This window comes from Micrasema longulum, unplaced genomic scaffold (genome assembly GCF_059751315.1).
Source record: "Micrasema longulum isolate JH-2025_06_02 unplaced genomic scaffold, ASM5975131v1 h1tg000024l, whole genome shotgun sequence".
Lineage (NCBI taxonomy): Eukaryota > Metazoa > Arthropoda > Insecta > Trichoptera > Brachycentridae > Micrasema > Micrasema longulum.
This window is the reverse complement of record NW_028277232.1, coordinates 1,470,649-1,491,629: the sequence shown is the minus strand read 5'-3', so window position 1 is coordinate 1,491,629 and position 20,981 is coordinate 1,470,649. Positions and strand designations below refer to the sequence as shown.

General features: G+C 30.3%; 1 protein-coding gene across 1 annotated transcript; it reads left to right on the top strand.

The window, feature by feature from the left end:
- Positions 1-13,523: 13,523 nt before the first annotated feature.
- Positions 13,524-20,087, top strand: LOC148285570 (netrin receptor UNC5B-like). Its single transcript, XM_088243703.1, has 5 exons — positions 13,524-13,696; positions 16,211-16,385; positions 17,333-17,445; positions 18,397-18,651; positions 18,738-20,087. The coding sequence occupies exons 1-5, from the start codon at positions 13,603-13,605 to the stop codon at positions 19,940-19,942; spliced, it is 1,842 nt and encodes a 613-aa protein (XP_088099829.1). The 5' UTR covers positions 13,524-13,602; the 3' UTR covers positions 19,943-20,087.
- The last annotated feature ends 894 nt before the right edge of the window (positions 20,088-20,981 follow it).

Below are 20,981 nucleotides of genomic sequence, written 5' to 3'. Positions count from 1 at the left end.
CAAAATATGTTAGGATTGGTATAAAAACTGTCAATGTTGTAAACAATTCACCAGTCTTGAAGATGCTTATTTAGGCGAAAGCGCCTGTTGGTCAAAATAATAAAAAGTAAAACTAAACCATGAAGTTTCATTGATGAGTTTATTTATAATTTTATCATAATCATTTACTATGAAGTTTTATCAAGAAATATCAACAAAAAACATCAATACTTTCAATATAGCCTTTTATACGATGTTCCATTGTAATGGTCACTCTATACCTATTAAACTCACGACCCTCCAAAAATCCCCTCCCTTTTTTTAGAACTATTTCTTCCACAACATAAAATATTTTCATAATCTAATCAGTGCATTTTTGTCCTAATCAGTGCATGTGCTTATTAAAAAGCATGTCGTGATGCTTCTATATTTTGGGACAACAATATGGTGAAGGTGTATAGTGGGTTTTGGATGTTGGTTTAGTTGGTGTCCTGACGAAGAGAAGGGTACGTCTCGAAACCGGTACACAGAAAAGTCAGAAAGTGGTTACATACAAATATTTAATAATTTTTAGTAAGATAAATAATGTTTTTAACAGTAATTATTTTTATTTACAGTAAAAACATATTAATTCTAACTCTTTCAGATGACACTCTCAAGCTACCTACATACCTTTATCAACAATATTTTGAGTTTGTCCACATTTTCGAAGACGAGGACTAGATTCAACTCTCTGGTGAGATTCATCTAATTGATTTATTACACCTACATACTAGACAACGCCTGAAAATTTATTTTTTTAAATTTGGGCAAATTCAAAATATTGTTGAAATATCCATCTATTTCAAGAAGAAGTTTAGAAATTGAAAAAAATACATTTTCAAGCGTCGCCTAGTATGTAGGTAAATAATTCATATATATTAATCTCACCCGCATAAATAAAGGTGTCAGCTCTTAAACTTCACAAACGTCAACAGATGAAAGAATTGAAAGAATATAGATAACTTAATATTGGCAGAATGGTGATTGATACAATGTGTGTAAAGTGGCCACTTAAACCAGCCAATTACAGGTCATAAGCCTTGTAGATGCTTAGACTTATATATTACCTTTTCTAAAATGTTCTTCATCTTTAGAGAGATTTTTGTTTTTTCCTCAAGACTTGCGATTCACGATGTAATGTATTTATTCAGAAAGTTATACAAAAAAATATTCAGAACGAGTTTTAATTAACTTGTACAATAATACTTTTTAAAAATTTGTATTAATTCAGACTCTTTCTGATGAAGCTCTCTAGCTTCCTATTTTTACATATAAAACCATCGCCATTCCACGAAACAATGTAATTTTCAATTCATTTATTTTAAATATAACATATACATTACAAAAATATATTCAATACGTACATTTTATAAAAAAGGAAAAAAAAATACACGAAAGATACTCATGTCAAAGTAGTAGGATAATCCTACTCCGGAAAACCCTTTCGGATACATGGAACAGATCAATATTCAGAGCAATGTTGTTCAGCATAGCGGTAGCCCTTCCAACAGGCATAACCATAGGCAGGTTGGTCCTGAATATCGGAATACGAAATAATCTATGCTGACGCTATCTTAGGTAATTATCAGGAACATACAAACCAATGCTCATCATAATCTCAGAATTATCGATCATACCGCGCAAAAATCGATAAAAATGTGTAGTCAAATACACATTCCTTCTAGTCTCTAAACTGTTGTAGCCAAGCATACCCTGGAAAAACTCGGTCGAGCAGAGCCAAGAATAATACCTGCACTCTCTCATGTAGAGATATCTCAGAAACTTCTTTTGGTAATAGACCAGCTCCCCTAATATATTATCTTTTGGCAACTCATGATGAGACAGTAACCTCGAAAATGCTCGACGCATAACTCTCAATTAAGGTGGTTAATACTAATTTAAAAACGAATCCGATTCAAATTCATACCACTTAGTGAAAGGTGTTTTTGATATTAAAAATACAAATACTTAAATTCAACGTTAAAAAATTTCGTAAGTGGAAAAATGACGATTGGAAATAGTTTTAATTAATGTGATTAAATGTTTACATTATAATTCTCAAAGGTCGGTTTATTTAGTTTTTGGAGTGTGAAACTTGAAGTGGCCATTATCGAAAAAGGAACTATAAAAAAGCCCTAATTTATTTTAATATCTACTAACTAACTGTATTCCGATATTTATTGATTCTCGTGTATTTATTTTATTAATGCACACGGCACAAATGCCTTTTATACACATAAACATGAACTTAAATACATTTCACATAACAGGTTCTATTAAAAAAATATGAAATAATATAATAACAATATATCTATACATATTACACCGTCGTTTTATACATTGTACCATATTAAAACTTTGCAATTTTTAAACTTAACATACTTAGGTAAAAAAAGAATAAAAATATAAATAATGGTAACGCGGTATACTTGAAATTGCAAAAATCATAATTCCTTATCATATTTCAATTTCAATTACTGAAATCATATTTCCTTATTTATAATGTTCTCCGTCTCTGTTGTAAAATTTAAATATGAATCGGTTTTCATGCCTCCTTATACCATAAACGAGAATCCAACTAATGCGCATAAGATATAAATTGATGTAGTTAATAATTTTAAAATAAGCTGAGTTAATTGCATGATTATGGATTAACTCAGCTTATTTCAAAATTATTAAATAACTAAATTAAACTTAATCAAAATTTTGGTAATTTTAAGAAGGGCGTCGGATAAAAAAAATTAATTGTAATCTAAATTGATAAAAAATACCATAAAGGAAATACGTTTTTTGTACTGAATTAATAAGTGAATGAAGCATTTTTTATATGTTTATGTAACTACAATACAATTTGGTCAAAAGGAAGGACGACAATATCTGAAATAAAACCTCCATATAATCAACTAAACTCGCAGGGAAAGGGGAAATGAAAATGAAAGCAATAGAGTTAAATTTAATCAAAATCGTGGTTTACGAAATATACTCGAAATATACAAAAATAAACTCACGCGACTTTTTTATTTTTTTTTAATATATGCAAAACCGATAGGAAGACCCTTAATCTTTAAAATGGTTTTCGCGGTAAAGTGATTTTATTTTTTATTGTGAAATTTGACGATTTTACCTATTGTTGTAATTAAGGAATTTACTACTCATTACAGGTTTTAGTAGATGCAAGAATCCTAATTAATTTAATAAAAATGGGGTTGTCAATAATGGATTTGATTACTTTTACCTATAAGTACGTAAAAAAAATTCAATCATTATTACATGATGCGTAATTTTAAAAATACCTTTGAGTAATAATTTTATAGAGTACGTTTGTGTCATGTTGTAGCAGAATCATAATATTTTGTCATATAAAATATATAAATTATACTTAATTAATTTATTTTAAAGCATGCCACTTTAAGGAGTTCAACCTTTCGCTTAATATTCCACGACCTTAAAAAGTTCTGAGAAGGGATAATATAATTTATTCTGGAAACGCAAAAGATGAACTATAAAACTGGAAAACTTTTCTGTTCGTAGGTTATATGGGAGGCGGAGGTTGGTATGCAAAACACGGGCGAAAGCTTAAAGCGCTCCTAAAACATAAGTCTTAAGTCAGATAATCGTGAATAATTTAGTTCCCTATTTCAATGTTTAACTCGAGAAAGTATTCCAGAACTCGTCATTCGTACCAGTACGAATATGTCATATACGATGCGCTGTAGGTTTCCACATGTTCCTCAAAATTGCAAAAAAAAAGATTTGGTGTTGAATACCTACTTACCTACATATAAGTTATTTACAACTCATTGGAAATGGCTACCAAACTTGAAATTTTTAAACGCTAATATTTATTCAAAAAAAAAAACAAAAGATATTTTTTTAAATATTATACAATGATGAATTTTAGCCTTTTGAAAAAACGGATAAGAAAAAGGTTTTCTTGCCCGCGGTAAAAAATCGATCATTAAATTGTACTGCAAAGTTTCTTGAAAATGTACGAAAAAAAAACGAACTACTTTGAACTATGTCACTAGTTCATTTAAAGCAATTAATGATAAGAGAGCTGTGAAAGATATCCGGTTTACTTACCGTCAACGGACAATCGGCAGAACTGACAGAGAATAAGCGGAAAAGAACCTCTGACATCACATGCGGAGTAATTTCTGAAATACAAAACTTTGAAAAATCATATCGCAGATAATATGACTTATAAAAAATTTTAAAATATTTTTTTAGCTTAGTTGAATAGTATGTTAGCAAATAAAAAAAAACACTGAACTTCCTCATTATTTTAACTCGCACAAAAAAAAATAAGATACGCCGCGATTGGTGTACCAATGCAGTATCCTATGCATCAATTGGTGCCGAAAGGGAATGATGATGAACTCTACAACGTAATGAAAAGTGGAAACATACATATTATATAGTACCATCAATAAAAAAAAACAGTAAATAAATAAATTGTTGGGTTTGTTGTTACTTCTCTCGTAAAATTAAAAACTTTAATACTTTAAAAGATCAAGTGTTTTCTTATGTTGAAAAAGTTACTTTTTTTATTATTTAAGCTTTGATAAAACTGATCACGCATACATGTCTATCAATGCCATAATTGAGAGGAGGGTACTACTTGCAAACCCGACAAAATCCAAAATCTAAAAAAAGTGAAATGTTAATTGAAACCTATTCAGAATACAATTTTTTACAATAATTATAATATTGTCAGTTAAAAATACGCCTTTATTTGTAAAATTTTGACTTTTAAATTATCGGGTTTGTTGCAAACATGGCAACCTCTACTTAAGTATTGTAAAGTTAGAATGTATAAAATTCAATTTATTATTTCACTACTGTTTCTTGACATAATTATGCTTATGTTATCACTGCTTACGTATAAAATATTTACGGATTATAATAAAAATAATAAGTTTTAAAAAAAGTTGAAGTTAAGTCCTGTATCAGTGTTTGTGATTTGCTTTAAATAAAGAAAGACGGATTTTGCCGGGTTAGCAAATAGTACCCTCAATTGTTCAAATAAAATAAAATAATTAATGCTCTATTTTAACTCACAAGATGGTTGCATTTTTTAATTGGTTTTATAGAAAGCTTGTTGTAGGTCAATTTTATATCAGCTCTATAAAAAGAGATGTGAAGTTTTCATCTGAAGAAGAATCCAATTTTTCTAGTACGGATTTTAAGCCAATAATTTTAATGAAGGTATTTTTTGTTCAACGAAAGAAATTCAGTTTCCCAGGCATTAAACACGAAATAATTATTGTTTTATTGTAGTCTTACGTAGTGCAGCCTCCTCATAAATGAATTCTTTGAAAAACAAAGAACAAAGAATAAAATTATATAACAAATAATTCTTAGTACTTCATACCATTTTTTTTTAGATATATATGTATATTTATTACTTGCAGTGCCTTCGTTATTGTGGCAAAACGACTTTAAAATGCAAACAAACAATCTCGTAGTTTTGTATAAACGTTATCGAAATATCGACATACTTTTAATTAGTATTGTATTGTATATTTATTAAGTCATATCTTTAAACTTGTATGACACGTCATTATAATTTTTTTCAAATATTTTTTCTTTTTTTTTGCACCACAACAGGTCAGAAGGTCCAACTACAGTGGTGAATAACAGCGCAGAACTCTCAGGCTTGAGAGAAAATACTTTTTTTTTGTTGTTCTCACCGGAAATCGAACCCGGAACCTTCGTGTTTGAATCAAGCGTCTAAACCACCACACCATGGAGGTCGCAGATGTATTAAACCAATGTCCTCAGATTCTTACTTATCTATTTTTTTATAAAACATAAGCATTATTTTCTAAATGTAAAGGAGTTTCTAGTTTTCAAAGACAATTAAACTTCTCAGCTACACTAGAAAGAAAGAATGAACTATTCAAATATTTTTTTATATAAAAATAAACAACTAGTCCCTTGAAGGTTTAGGTAGAGAGGATTGAACGCTGTATTACTTTGCCATTGCTTACAGACTTCGCTTCTTCATGCATCGCTCATGCACTCGCGCCTATTTTTCCGACTCTTGACATGTCCATCTTCGAGTGCTTGCTGGACTCGATAGTGCTTCTTCTTTTTTTGTCATTCTCGTTTTCTGCATTCATCAACAATCACATCGTGAATTTTTTTACCATTTATTCTCCGTCCATTCGGTTTACATGTCCAAACCATCACAGAACTAATTTTTTCTTCCAAATTTGTCTGAATCTTGAGCCTGATTATCGCACAATATGCGAGATTGGCCAGCAGAAAGCGCTGTAAAAACATTATAAAAGAAGCACGTCGTTCTCTTTTCCCCCGCCGACAGCCTCTAAAGTTGTCACGTTAATCTCTAAAGCTCTTAGTTGTTAATTATTCTTGCCATTTGTAAGTGGCTATGTCAGTAATCCTAATCGCGTATCATTTAATAATCACGACCTACATTGTTCGGACCGACTCTCAACTAAATGCATATATACCTACAGGTCTTTCCCATTTCTTAACGCACTCCACGTAATAAAAACTCTACGTGTGAGTGCCGGAAAAAACATTAAATTTGCAGTACTGATCGAACATGAACCAAAGGAAATGTTTAAAAAATCATTCAACAAGGGAGCTGAGCCAGCGTATCACGACCGCCAGCGTCAGCATCCAGGTTGCAGCACACGTCTCGCCTCATCATTAGCAGGTTAGAGGAGTTGCGCAACCTTCCTTCCCCAACAATGGAGTCCACTGTCTAAATTTTCCTCCTCCTAGGACATGGTATTCTTCAAACCTCGTCCACTCCTCAACATGGCCTTCGAAACCGAACAACATTAAACTGTAAATGAACCAGACCAAATTAAACAAAATATATCTGGTATAAAATTGGTTCCTTAAAAAGCCATTTTTCGGTATACAATTAAAATAAAATAATAAATTGACACATTTAAAAATCATTACAGATTTTTATAATATTCTGAACGATAAATATTTCAGTTTTTTTAGTAAATTGTACACATTAATGATTATTGTTACAATTTTATATTACTGCAATCAAATCATTTAAAATCAGGACAATCTAACACCGCCAACAGTTAATATCTCAGCAAACGGGGTATTACTCCCATGACTTGTGATCGGAGTGATCAAAGAGGAAAATGACGTTTACTCGTGGATCAAAGGTACGAATACGAATTAGGTTCGAACTCCGCTATACGACAATTTGTTTCCCAATTTTTACTGTTCAAATTTACAACTATAATCGCACCAAAATATAAATGTTTGGTAGGTACTTATTTATGCATTTTTATATATATGTCATAAAATTACTCTAATTCAGAATATAATTAGAATTTGCAGAAAATTTCGATACCTGGAACATGTCACTTTTTAAGTATAAGGAGACGATGGTTGCAATATTTCTGAATAATGTTTTATATCTTGTACACTCCCTAGTGTACTTGTGCAACCCTTGGTACGATTTCTAATTTTTTGGAAATTGAAAACATCCCTTTGCGGAAAAGATGTTCTATAGCCTACAGATTACGGAAAAAATACACAAAAAAATATATTTTTCGATAACATTTGCCGCGAGACTGTTGAAGATTAGGTATTTTAACATTTTCATAGTAGTATAAAAAAAATATTTTTTTTGGGTAAGCAAATTTTTTAACATAATTTTTAGTATTTATTTATTGCAAAGATAAAACATAAACAAATTGAGTATTTATTTTTTTATTAATAATATGTATTGAGCAGCTTCAGAAAATTATTTTGTTTTATGTTAAAAAAAAACGTCAAAATTCCAGTTGACGGTTATTACTAGTCAACACTGGTATTAATTTTCATAATTTTTGCCATTTCTTTTTAAACCTGTTTCTTTTTCAGTTTCTGCAGACAGAAACTGATGCTTTCGTAAGTATTTTTACAATTCGTGTGGCTTGACTGTGACAGGAAAATCCCTTGGTGGAAGGAAATATGGCGTCCTTAATATCGATAATAATCGATGTGTCTCCAATTGCTTCTGAAATCATCTTATGGGTAAACTGTTCAGTCATTCGAGGCTCTGCCAGATAACCTTTTTTAGTCGAACCCACATAATCTGTTGTACAAATATCACATTCTGAAAATTTGAATATTCGGAAATTTGTTGCAAGTGTAGTCCGTTTTATTTTGCAGGCTCTCGGAATTCTCCTGAAAACTATTTTTTCTTACGTGTTTTCTCTCGTCAGCTAGCACTGATGAAATTACATTCTCAGGATACTTAGTTAGTATTTTTTTAACTGGGTCATAATAATTAAATTTAATGAAGGTTTTTAATGCCACTTAAATGTCGGATAGATTATTGTGAGACACATACAGCTTATAATTCCTATTTGCTGTTGTACGCCACTTACAGTGCCAATTGCAATGTCCAAAGTTGATTATTTTACAATGTTCATTAAGTATAGCTGATCAGTGGCTGAGCTTTTCTTATTAGTGGACAATAAAACTATTCGCAGCTTCTCGCCATTCAACAATTTTTCCATTTCTCCCGTGAATCTTCTGAGCCCAATTGTAGTTTCGAAATTTGCAAAATTATGACAATGTGGAACGTTATTGGCATGTGACTGGCACACAAACCACTGTTCTATCGAATCCAATCGCAACCAACTTTAAGAGAACAATATCAGACCTTCTCTTGTGTTTTCCATTTTTTTTAACTCTTCCGACATTAACAAATATTTTTCCAATATACTCGAACTCATGTTCTTTTTACCAGACTTTTGTGTGTTTCGTTTTGATTTTTTTCCCGCTTTTACGTAATATTATGGTGTTATCTTTGCGTTTGTCAAAATATAAATTAATCAGATCAGAACTTGCTACAACAGGCTGAGATGGTAAAGTGGTTCTTGTTTTTGCTCTCTCAAGCCGAATTAAAATTCAGTCAATGACGTTCGATATGTTGCTTAGTGATATAAGGCCAACATCTTGAAGTACAGCTGACGATAGCTACCCCTTCTCGATCAGAAACGCCATACTGTTCTGTTATTCAAGTGTAAGGTCTTTGAGAATTTAGGATGGGGTTTCAATAATATCGGACTGTATAGGAAAGTCAGAAGTCTCGCTCACACGCTGGTTCCGTTTGCTCGTATTTTTTCTCTTATCATTTACATTTGTTACATTTAACATAATTTAAATTATTGTCTTAAGTGTAAACAATTCACTTGGTGGGTAAATGAGTATCGTACACTACTTTACAAAGAAATTGTCAATATTACTGTACATTCTGTTTGTTTACCCAATAATTTAAATGAATTAAAAAATAAAATGATCTTGTACTTTTTTTAACTCTTCCGACATTTACAGATATTTTTCTAATATACTCGGACTCATGTTCTTTTTGCCAGACTAATGTGTTTTTCGTTTTGATTTTTTTGCCGCTTTTACGTAATATTATGGTCTTATCTTTGCGTTTGTCAAAATATAAATTAACTGGCTGAGATGGTAAAGTGGTTCTTGTTTTTGTTCTCTCACGCCGAATTAAAATTCAATAAATGACGTTCGATATGTTGCTTAGTGATATGATTTCGCTGTTGTGATCGCCAACGTTGGGGGGATCCGGCAAGACACTAGAAGAATTTAAACATGACTGAAGATATTGTAAAACATGCCATATTATTATTTTTCTGGGGTCTCAACTGTAACTTTTGAAAAAAGTAGGTAAATCACTTCAAAAATGTACTGCCAAATAAGACAGATCGGTAATAATAATAACTGAGCACAAGTTCCCTCAAAAACATTATTTCAAATTAAATTGTTATGTCATTTTTCTAATTTATTAACTACATAATATAATACGGAGAAATTTCCCAGCGATTGAATTCTGTAATTGTCAAAATGCTACATTAATATAAAACGGACTATAAAATACAGACCATTTATTTGCTATAAAATTTAACTTATGAATCTGTTGTTAAAAAAAATAATTAACACTAGTGCAGTAGAGAGTTTGAAATGTCTTCATCTTTGATAAGTTTAGATGTACCCCATCACGGTCACCATGGAGGTGCCTTGTTAGGGGATAATACTTAACTCTCGACCCCTCAGTTACTGCCATTTACACGGGATAAAAGTGCACATTCCTGTCGCAACTTTCCACCAGCCGAGCAGATGATCGACTCAAGTCTCCCCAGGAAATCTGATTCTTCAAATACCAACTGACTGCTTCGAGTCCACGATCCTAATAAAACGTAAGCATTTGCGCTCTAAGCTCACGGCTGTAGTCTGGTAAAACGAACGAAAATGCTATTTAAAAATCATACGATTTCGCCATTTTAATACGAATGTTTTTTTTTTGATCGCGCAAAAATAAAAAAAATATCTAAACATAATTTAGATAGAAACAATAATTTTCAAAGGTATTTCTGTTAAAAAATATACTTAAATGTTTTATGTGGCTAAAATATAATTACTTTTATTATTTTAGACCGGCAGATTACGCCATTTCAAATTTAGACAAAACTTAGGTATCTAGGATCTCAATAAAGACAAAGTATCGAACTAAAATTGGTTGTTATAATTTTAAGAAAGTAAATTGAACATGAAAATGGCGGAAGCTGACTTTTAATTTTTTTGTTTTTGAAAAGAAATACAAGCATTTTAAATTACATACATTTTTGTGATATTTTTTTTTTTTTTTAAATCTTAAAGTAGGGCACTCATATCATACATATTGTTACGTGTGTTTTATTGTTATATTTTTGTTTATTTCTTCGTAAAATTATGCATTCGATAATACTTTTTTTTTTTTAAATATTGAAATATTTTAGTTAAAACCATTTTTTAAATGATGATTTTCTTTAAAAAAATAAAAAAAGATAATTATGGTTGTTATAATAATAAATTTTGACAATTTTTATAGCTCCGTTTTCATGAATAATCACTTTAATTTAATTTAATTTAAAACAACCTCTAAATACATTGTTATGGCCTTCAGACCTGCCCTTATCGTTTTCGGTTATCTTCAAATCCGAGATTCAAATCCTACTTGTCACAACTTGTTTCCCATCTTCTAACACGGTTTTTTACGACTAAAAGAAAATTTCTCCACAATTGAAATAATTGTGTTAATCATAAGAGCATTATTTTAAAATACCATAATACATAGCAGGTAAAATAATCTGACCCCTTAGCATGTCACGCCTTCGTTTCGTAAGTTCGTTCATATCCCATAATATACAGGATGGCCGGAGAAGTGACGTCCAAAGGGAAAAAATAGGTGTAATTTTTAAAATCTCATTAAGCTAAGCATAACTCAAAAGCTACGCGGAACATACATGGGGGTGATTCGGATACCACTCAATAAGAGGCACCTGCATTTTTTCTTTGGACGACACTTCTCCAACCATCTGTATATCTCATTCTAACGCAATCAAAATCATGTTTTGCTCTCGTTTCCGCTGCATACGAATGAATACTCTTCGACTCTTGTGGATATTTACTACATTTCACTTCGTATAAAAATACTAAATTAATACGTTTATATTATTGAAGTATCAGTTTTATAAGCGTATAAATTTGAACAGAAATTAACATATAAATATAAAAAAAACTAAGACTGAATATGGGACGCAAATTAAAACTCAGTAAAATTCTTTAACAAAAAGTAAAGCGGATTCGTATAAAGTGCTTTGATGTGCTTCGCAGGTACACATGTGAAATATTTCACAGGCACGAGAATGAAATATTTTCGTTTAAAGAGAAAGAATCCAGCCTATTCATCACACACCTCCCTATGGTAACCAAACAGCTCTCTCTCCCCCAACATATTTTCCATAATATTATGAAATGTGGTGCCTGTGTCGGTAATTTTTATAAACCGGTCCTTGTTCCTCAACTAATTCTGGAGCCTTCTGTCATATTTTCGCCATGCCCATGTACTACTTACTCGGAAGGAAAAAAGGTTCAAATATTTCCCTCTTAAGTTGAAATTCCATTCTTGACATGCTTTAAGAGTAGTTACTTTGGAGAAGAAAAACTCAAAAATACTCTATAATTAAATAAACCAACTTTGGCAAAACTTCTCAGAATATATTTTTTTTAAATATTAAAAAAAATCAACGCCTTTTTAATACAAAAAGTAGATTTCTTCCATGCGAATAAATTCAATGTAATTTAAAAAATAGATGAAGATAATGTATATCTGGGAAAAAAATGGGGAAAAACTTTTTTGCTGATCTTGTACACGAAAACGCACATTTAAAAAAAATGCTTTTAGCCGTTACCTAGTATGCAGATGAAATAATTCAGTCATGTGAATATTGCCCGCATCTATAAAGGTTTGAAAAAAATCACAATCTACAACATACTTCACGAAAATCAACAGATGGAAGAATTGAAGAAATTAAAATGTTTAAGTATATGCAGAATGGTGCATATTAACCAATGTCTAAAATGGCTACTTAACCCAGCCAACGCCGGGTCATAAGTTTTGTAAATGCCTAGACTCCCGTATTCCTTTCTCTAAAATATGGTCCATCTCTCTTGTTACCTACGTTAATTTTTTTTTTACTTATTTGTAGTATTATTATAATTTCCGACAATTTCATTTAATTTATTTTCTCATTTTAGTATTTTATACCATGTACAAACTTTTTAAATTATCTGCTTATTTTTTTTTTACTTATGTAATAATTATGGAAAATAACTAATACATTTTATAAAATAATACATTTCTTATACAAGTATAAGTCTGAAAGCACGCTAAACGAATGTTTTAGAACCCGACGTCAAACTTTTTGTATAACAGTTTATCAAGACATAGAGTTGTTATATATTACTAAAATTATGGTGTATAAATATACCGCATTTCTCAGTTAGCTTAACGACTGATGAAAAAATATAAAACTTTTTTATTTACATGTCTGTACAATTTAATTTATCTGCATGGCATAATATGGCAGAACTATATATTATTTTTATCAATATATTATATAAAATGTATCTTTATAGATATATTACATGTATTGACAGAAATATTCTGCTATGCAGTTAATCAAATGTTTATGGTGAATAAAATATATTGAAATTCAGATTTGCAATATTATTAGCGGTAATCAATTTGGTATGATAACATTGTTGTTTTGTATGTTAAATACTGGTATAGACAATAAAATTCTTGATTAAACGATGTAACTTAAATTCTGTTAGAACTTTCCTAGGAAAATTAAGTAATACTTTTTCTGATCTAAATGTATAAAAAATATTATAGTCACTAAAACTTTTTAATTAGAAACCGTGTGCAAATCTACACAAAATTTGTATATCTGGAAAATCTCATTTATTTTTGTGTATTTCTTCAATCAAATATATGTTTCAGAATTACGGGCTTTTAATTAAAATTTATACTTGTTTTGTCGATCTTCATATGAAAATGGGCTCTGGTTTATTTAATTTTTGCTTATCACATGTTTTCTACTGAACTGGGTTAGTCTGTGAAGGAGAGCCAGGAAGAAGGGTTTGTCTTCCGCCTCTACCTTACAACGGGTTTTTGATATTATAATATATATTGTGTATTTTTCAGATTCAGTCATTCTCCTGTACATTGGACTAGTTTGTATGGCATTCGCCATCGTTCTTGCTGGCTGCTTCGTATACCAATTTACCATGAAGAAAAATCGAAGGAGAGTCCTTTACAGCAAGACTAGAACAGGTAGGAATTTATTTAATTTAAATATAATCGATTAAACTATTGCACATTCCCCTTAACGAATTTTACAGAAAAACAAAAATATATATATTTTTAAAAAGTGTTCATTTACTAGTAATTTACACCGTGCCGCAGTCGGCAGCAGGCACATTCCGTGTCAGTATTGTAGTGTGTGGTGACGGGAACCATGTTGAGTTTAATTTCATCCAGTCGTCTTTGTTTTAACAAAGACGAATTTTGTTAATTAATTCAGTATTTTAGGAGGAAACCTGTAATTGGACATGTTTAGAAAAAAAATGTGTACATATTCTATTTTTCATATCGATAAATTAATTTTACTTTTTTTGTGTTTATTTTTATTTAAAGGTTAAGACGAACAGAAAATATAAAAGGAAAAATAATGAAACCCACTTAACCGCAAAACCGGCTTGTTTTTCCTTTACAAAGAAAAACGTTAGAGAAATTATATAAATTTAAAAGTTAATATAATTATTATTAAGAACTAAAAGCATACGTATTTTTTACACAAAAAATATTTACAAAAATTTAAATAGATGACTGTTAACATAAAATAATAATCAATATAAAGCCTTGTTACATATTAGCCATTTCAACATTTTCTTTTAAAATCTGCTTAGGAATCTTATTGAAAATTTTAGGAATTGTATAATGAAGTGTTCTTTGGCCATACTTCTTTACAAACCTCGGTACTGACAAGCCTTCACGTTGTGCTAGCCTTGTATTAGCCTTGTATTACCTTTTCTGTTAGTAAATTCATAAATTCTGATTTCCATTCATAGTTAAAATTTAAGATAAATGTTAACTTTCAGATCCGGACCCAGGGGTTGTTGGGAATGATATTTTTTTAATTCGGTAAGATATCCAAAATAACACACTTTTATTGGATTTAATTCTACGTTTACTTTCTGTATTGTTAGGACATTTTAAAACTAAATTAAATATTTCCAGAGTTTCCTTATAAGGATTGTTAGTATATATACTAACAATAATCGCAGTTCAATAATACAGGTGCGTAATAGTGCTAATAGTTTATGGGGTATTTATCAAATAATATTAAGAATTTTTATGTAGATCAAGAAAAGTAATGTAATTAAAAATCAATTAGGATATACTAAATTCATTTAGAAACCGTGCACTAATCCTCACTTCATTTTATATCTGGAAAATCTAATTGCTAATGATGTATTTCTTCAATAGAATATATGCAACATTTCTTGTTTTTTTTTATATTGCTTTCATTTCTTGATTATGATATTTCTTGATTTAAATTTTAACAAAAAGGTTTCGAACTTTTTACCAAGCTCTTTCTTGTACCATTTTTAATATATTTACAAGTTTTAAACAATTATTTTGTTATACTTACGCACCTACACACACGCACCCTCTCCCTTACTCATTTACGCAAACACACATTAACATACACATGAATACAAACGTCACACACATTAAATTACGTTAACTCTTTTCTTGTATATTATGTGTCATTAGATTTACAGTGGATTTTTTTAATTGGCTTAAGAATTGTTAATATTTTTCTGCTTAATTTTTTTATGTAATAGCTGTAAAAATCCCAATTAAAATAAAATAAATATAAAAAATAAACACATTAAAAATATTATTATTATAAAGCAATTAAAATATACTGAGTACATTTCCGAATCGATTTTTATTACGTTCCTTTTCTTGGTCTATATAAAAATCTTCTTTACTTGTTAAATACCCCCCCATAAACTATTAACACTATTATGCACCTATTTCATCAAACAGTATTATTGTTATTGTATAAGAAAATATTGTAAATATATCAGTTAGTTTGATAATGTATTAAGACGAAACGCGTCACATATATATTTATTTATTTACATTTATTTTAAGTAGAATTAAATCCAATATAAGTGTTTTATTTTGGATACCTTACCAAATTTTAAAATTGGATTCTACCAATATTCTGCGTACATATTAAATATATTCTCTTTTATTCATGTTTGTGATATTTTTACTGGTCCTTTTTACCCTCTGACAATTTTCTATGTTTACTTTCCCGCGCGCATATTTACACTTACTAATTGTAAAAATGTTGAGAAATATGAGTTAAACAACTTATAAATTAAATATATGTTCGTTGTTTTTATAAGAGCAGATATAAACATATGTTTATGCGTGCCCTACTTTAAGATTCAAAATAAATAAATAAATTCCAAGCATAGTGTTAATCCATTCAAAGATATTTCAACAGAGGCAGAGAACCTCTTTGACAAGTTAATATTTTTTAGCCTCTGTTTTTTTAAATATTTTTTGCACAACAACAGACCAGGAGGCCGAATGTGGTGAATTATAGTACAGAATACACAGGCTTAAAAAAATCACATGATTTTTTTTGTGTTATCGCCGAGAATCGAACCCGGAACCTTCAACTACACCACGGAGGTCGCCAAAGCACTTTTAAGCAAAGGTTTAGATGAACTCAGAATTTAATTGATATAAATCATTTTCCAGACGACTTTCGTGCCGAAGAATACCAGGAACAAGATAAAAAGTCCTCGTGCGCAGAGCGAGATGATGCAGCGGCAGCGTGCTACGAATATCCACCTTTCATCCCGAACATCGAGATCCAGGGCTTGTCCAGAAGCACTGCAGAACACCACTATGATATTCCATTCCTTACCCAAAGGTAAATAACGAGTTTGCGAGCCATACATATAAAAAAAGTACACGGTCGGTTGTTTTGAGGAACCAACTTTCACTTATTTTTAAGTCATTTATTCGTAAAGACCTCGCATGGTTGAAAACGTTTTTCATATGACTGCTCATGACATTAAATTAATTTTTATATTGGACTTTTTGTACATAATGTTAATTCTACAATGGCGGGCTAATCGCTAAATGATAATTTCTTTCAACCAACCAATAAAATTAAAGTTTTTTTATATAATTCAAATTACAAAACATATTTAACAGAAAATAAAAAAAAGCTAATCAAATACAAAAAAGTGTATTTGTTTATAAATTACATTAAATTTATACTACTAGGAAAAACCATGCGCCAAGATCGATTATTATTATTTAAGGGAATAATCTGATTAAATAATGTTGTTTGTAAAAATTCAAAACATACTTTTTTATGCACAAAAAGAGCTATAAATATGCTCATGGCAAATCTCTACATTTCGCTGTAAATCGCTCGTAAATCAGTCCAGTAATTATTCAATCTATCGAGGACACTCATACAAACATTGCCTTTTATACGAGTATACAAATATTTGTTTCATATTAATCTAAAGAAATTTGTTGAACTCGTGTAAAAACAACATTAAATTTTAATTAGTATGAATGTATTATTGTTTTTTCTTTACATATCCTACGTTTTTTTTTTCTTTTTCGTGTACTCGTATTTAAAATTATATAAACTCTTATAAATAAACAACTAAAACAGTGTAAGTCACTCTCCAAGCACAAGAGTTAGTCTCTTTTTTTGGAGAGTTACAGTGATAACATTTACTTAATGTGTAAAAGTAGATATGTTCAGAATTTTACAAAAACATGTACTTTTTTATGAAATTTATGAATAAAAAATAAAATATATACATATATATGAATGTACATTTGTTTTGTTTATAGTTACGTTCCACCACAACACTCGCATGTACTAAGTTCTTCCAGTGAGAGTGAAAACTGCGATAAGAGACCATTTAGTGAATCCGAGAAGACCACAACTAGCTGCTTTTCTAATTGTAAGTTTATTTTTTTTGGAAAAGACTTAAGTAGAACTCTTGCTTAGTAGTAGAACTACTTATAATTAGTAAAAACGTCCGCTGGTTAAGAAATGCATTAGATCAACATAATTATTGATATCCCCAAGGATTCCTTGTACCTACCGCAAAACAACCCCAGTAAAGTACCTACTAACCATTCACATCGGGTCAATATTTTTTCTATTTTGATCATTTTCGCAAAAACACGGTAAGTATGGTTCCAGTAAAACAGAAATCAAAGAAAGGAAAAAAACCTGGCCAATTGGAAAGTCTGGAGATATGACTATGAGGAACTTCAGCCCTACTGGAAATTAAATACAAAAAATGTTTTCTTGTGCGCGGTAAAAATTAAAGCATTAAATTGTACGGCAAAGTTTCTTGAAAATGTACGAAAAACATTTATTTTTTATTTTTAATAAAAACAAACTACTTTGAACGACGTCACTGGTGCATATGAATCAACCAATGATAAGAGAGCTGTGAAAGATATCCGGTTGGTTTACCGTAAACGGACCAATCGGCAGAACTGACCGAGAATAGGCGGAATTATATTCTTATAATAATTGCTGTTTAATGATATAGGCGCATGATAGTGCTGATAGTTTATGGGGGTATTTAACAAATATTGAGGATTTCTATATAAATAAAGTAATTAAAAATCATTTAGGGTATACTGAGAACATTTTATTAGGTATATTATGAAACAATTTTTGGAAACAATTTTTACTTTTATTTTCATATTGATTATAATTATTAAATTTATTTTATAGCTCTACCCCACCATTATGTTTCGTTTAGTATAAGTATATAATGACAATGAAATAACCTGCTGTCAAAAAAAAAACACACACACAAAGTGAAATGTCAAGAATTTAAAATGTCTAAAAATATATCTGTATCCAATATTTAACATCTTTATTTCTCTTTCAGCTGATTCTGCATACGACGTCGTAACGGAGACAATAACTTTTCCATCTTTATCGAACTACAATGTTATTGATGATACACAAAATAATTCACCGACACGTATGTCACAAATAGTGACATCTAGCGGCAAATTGATGAACTTAAAAGACGCAGCAGTTGCCCTTTCTATTCCGGAGAATGCCATCTCACGGGGAAAAAGCGAAACTTTTTATGTTCACGTTATAAAAGATGAAAAGCTTCGACCTAAATCAATAGATGGTAAAATTAATTATATTGTTTCATTATAAAAATAAAGTATTATGCATGAAGGTATAACATATTTTGTTGCAATTTTTTTTATTCAGGTACCACAACTCAACTCTCCCCAATAATTGAAGCTGGAACAACTTCGGAAAAAGTAAATAAATCAATTATCATTCAAATTCCCCACTGCGCAAATATGAAACACGGTTATTGGAATCTAGCCCTGTACTCATTAGAAAAAGTAATGAAAAACAATACACGACCGGAATGGAAAAAGATTGTTAGCCTTGGCCAAGAAACGATAAACACTCCCATCTACATTCAGTTAGATGCTGACAAAATATTTTTAGTTACTGAAGTTTTGACAACCTATGTGTTAATGGGGGAAAGCTTTTCTGGAAAAGCTGTAAAAAATCTAAAACTAGCCGTTTATTCTCCTCCAATCTCTCGCAATACTGCAGATTTTGCATTACATGTCTATGTTCTTGACGATACTCCATGGGCGTTATATTATTGTTCCCAACAAGAAAAACTTCGCGGAAGTCAATTGATGGACCGCCCTAAACCGATTATATTTCAAGACGGGGGCTCAAATTTTTGTTTATCTCTAGAAGATGTTGGTTTAGGCTGGAGAGTAAAATCTGGCAGCAGTTACCAAGAGATTCCCTTTAAAGATATATGGAATTCCCAAACAAATTTAATTCATCGTATTTTTCTCTTAGAACAATCAAACAGTATTCATCATTTACAATGTCAAATTACCGCCTATCAAAATATTAACCCTTCACATAAACAAACAGTATTGATATCTTCCAGCGATTATACAAAAATCAACTCCCCTTACCGCAGTAAAAAACATTTTATATTTGATGATTTTGATTTGGGACTTATTGATAAAGAGGATACAAAGTTTCTGAAAAGTAATTTAATTACGAATTGTAGACCTGACATTTATGAAAACAATAAACTTGTTACTGTTAATGAAAAGGGTATAAACACTTGCATTGGAGGTAAAAATATTGAGTTTAGATTACCAGTCTTTATTAAAAATCAATTAGGTATTCTTTTAGATCCCCCAAACTCATTAGGTAATGACTGGAGACTTCTTGCACAACATCTAAACTGTAACAGACATATTGGGTTCTTTGCAAAAAAAATATCACCCACAGAATGTATTTTAGATTTATGGGAATGTCGCCATAGGAATGGAAATACAGTTTTGGAATTGTCCACCATTTTAAGAATTATTGGACGATTTGATGCTGCATCAATAATTGAAAACAGCAACGTTTCCAGTTGGCTTTAATGTACTTAGTTATTAAAAGAACATTTATGACAACGTGCGTTATTATTTTAAGCTAAATTATTATGTATTTATTGAATGAGTAGTTAACTTGTACATTGTGAGAATTCAATTTTATTTATAGATAAAATAAAGGCACGTGAATTTTTATTGTTTTATTTACAAATTTTATGCCGTCATTAATTTTTAGTGTGTATTTTGTGTATTGATGTGTATCAAAATATAAATATATATATCTTTGCATTGATTATGTGTAAAAAAGTTTTGACTTAACTCAGAACTTTCTAACAACCGGGACATGAAAATAAATTAACAATTGTGCAATGATAGAATTGTCTAAGGTGCATTAAAAAATAAACATTAGTTTTGCCTTACAAAGGCATTTTGAAATTCTTTACTATGTCCATTTAACTTGTATGACAATGCTCCAGCGAGGCGAAAGGGCTATCACGGAAAATTATGTAATAAAAAATTAAAACAACCCCTTTGTATTTACTTTAAAAATGATTATGATTATTATACAATTGTAAATAAGAATGAAAGAACAACTATCAGGTATTAAGTCACAGAGACAGACAAAGACTTTACGTAAATATTAACTAGCAAATTGATATATTTATTAGTTGCGAACAGATAAAACCGTAGATACATGACAAAAAATTTACTGGCCATAATACATACAATGTGAAAAAAAAAAATTCTTAAATAAAACATAGGTTACACAGTGTTAAACGGCAGACTTATTGCCTCTGGCGATTACTTACAGTCGGACCAAAAAACAAACAAAAAAAATAACAGTAGGTATCTAACGAAAAAAAAGTTTTAATAAACAACTGTATATGTAATAAATAGTTTTCTTTTGAGGGTTCCACAAAGAAGATTTTAGTTCTTGACACTCCAAAGGTCGCATCAGGTTTGATTTACTGTATTTTAATTAATATTAATATAAAACAGGTCGGCCTTGCGGTGTATTGGTCAGCACGTTTGCCTACCATGTAAGAGGTCTCGGGTTTGATTCCTGACATTTATTTATTTATTTTAC

Excerpts from the sequence above, each read along its gene's own strand:
- LOC148285570 (XM_088243703.1), top strand. The coding sequence starts at position 13,603 with ATGGCATTCGCCATCGTTCTTGCTGGCTGCTTCGTATACCAATTTACC. Across the intron at positions 16,386-17,332 it reads ATTCCATTCCTTACCCAAAG|TTACGTTCCACCACAACACT; the intron begins GTAAATAACGAG and ends TTTTGTTTATAG. Across the intron at positions 18,652-18,737 it reads TCGACCTAAATCAATAGATG|GTACCACAACTCAACTCTCC; the intron begins GTAAAATTAATT and ends TTTTTTATTCAG.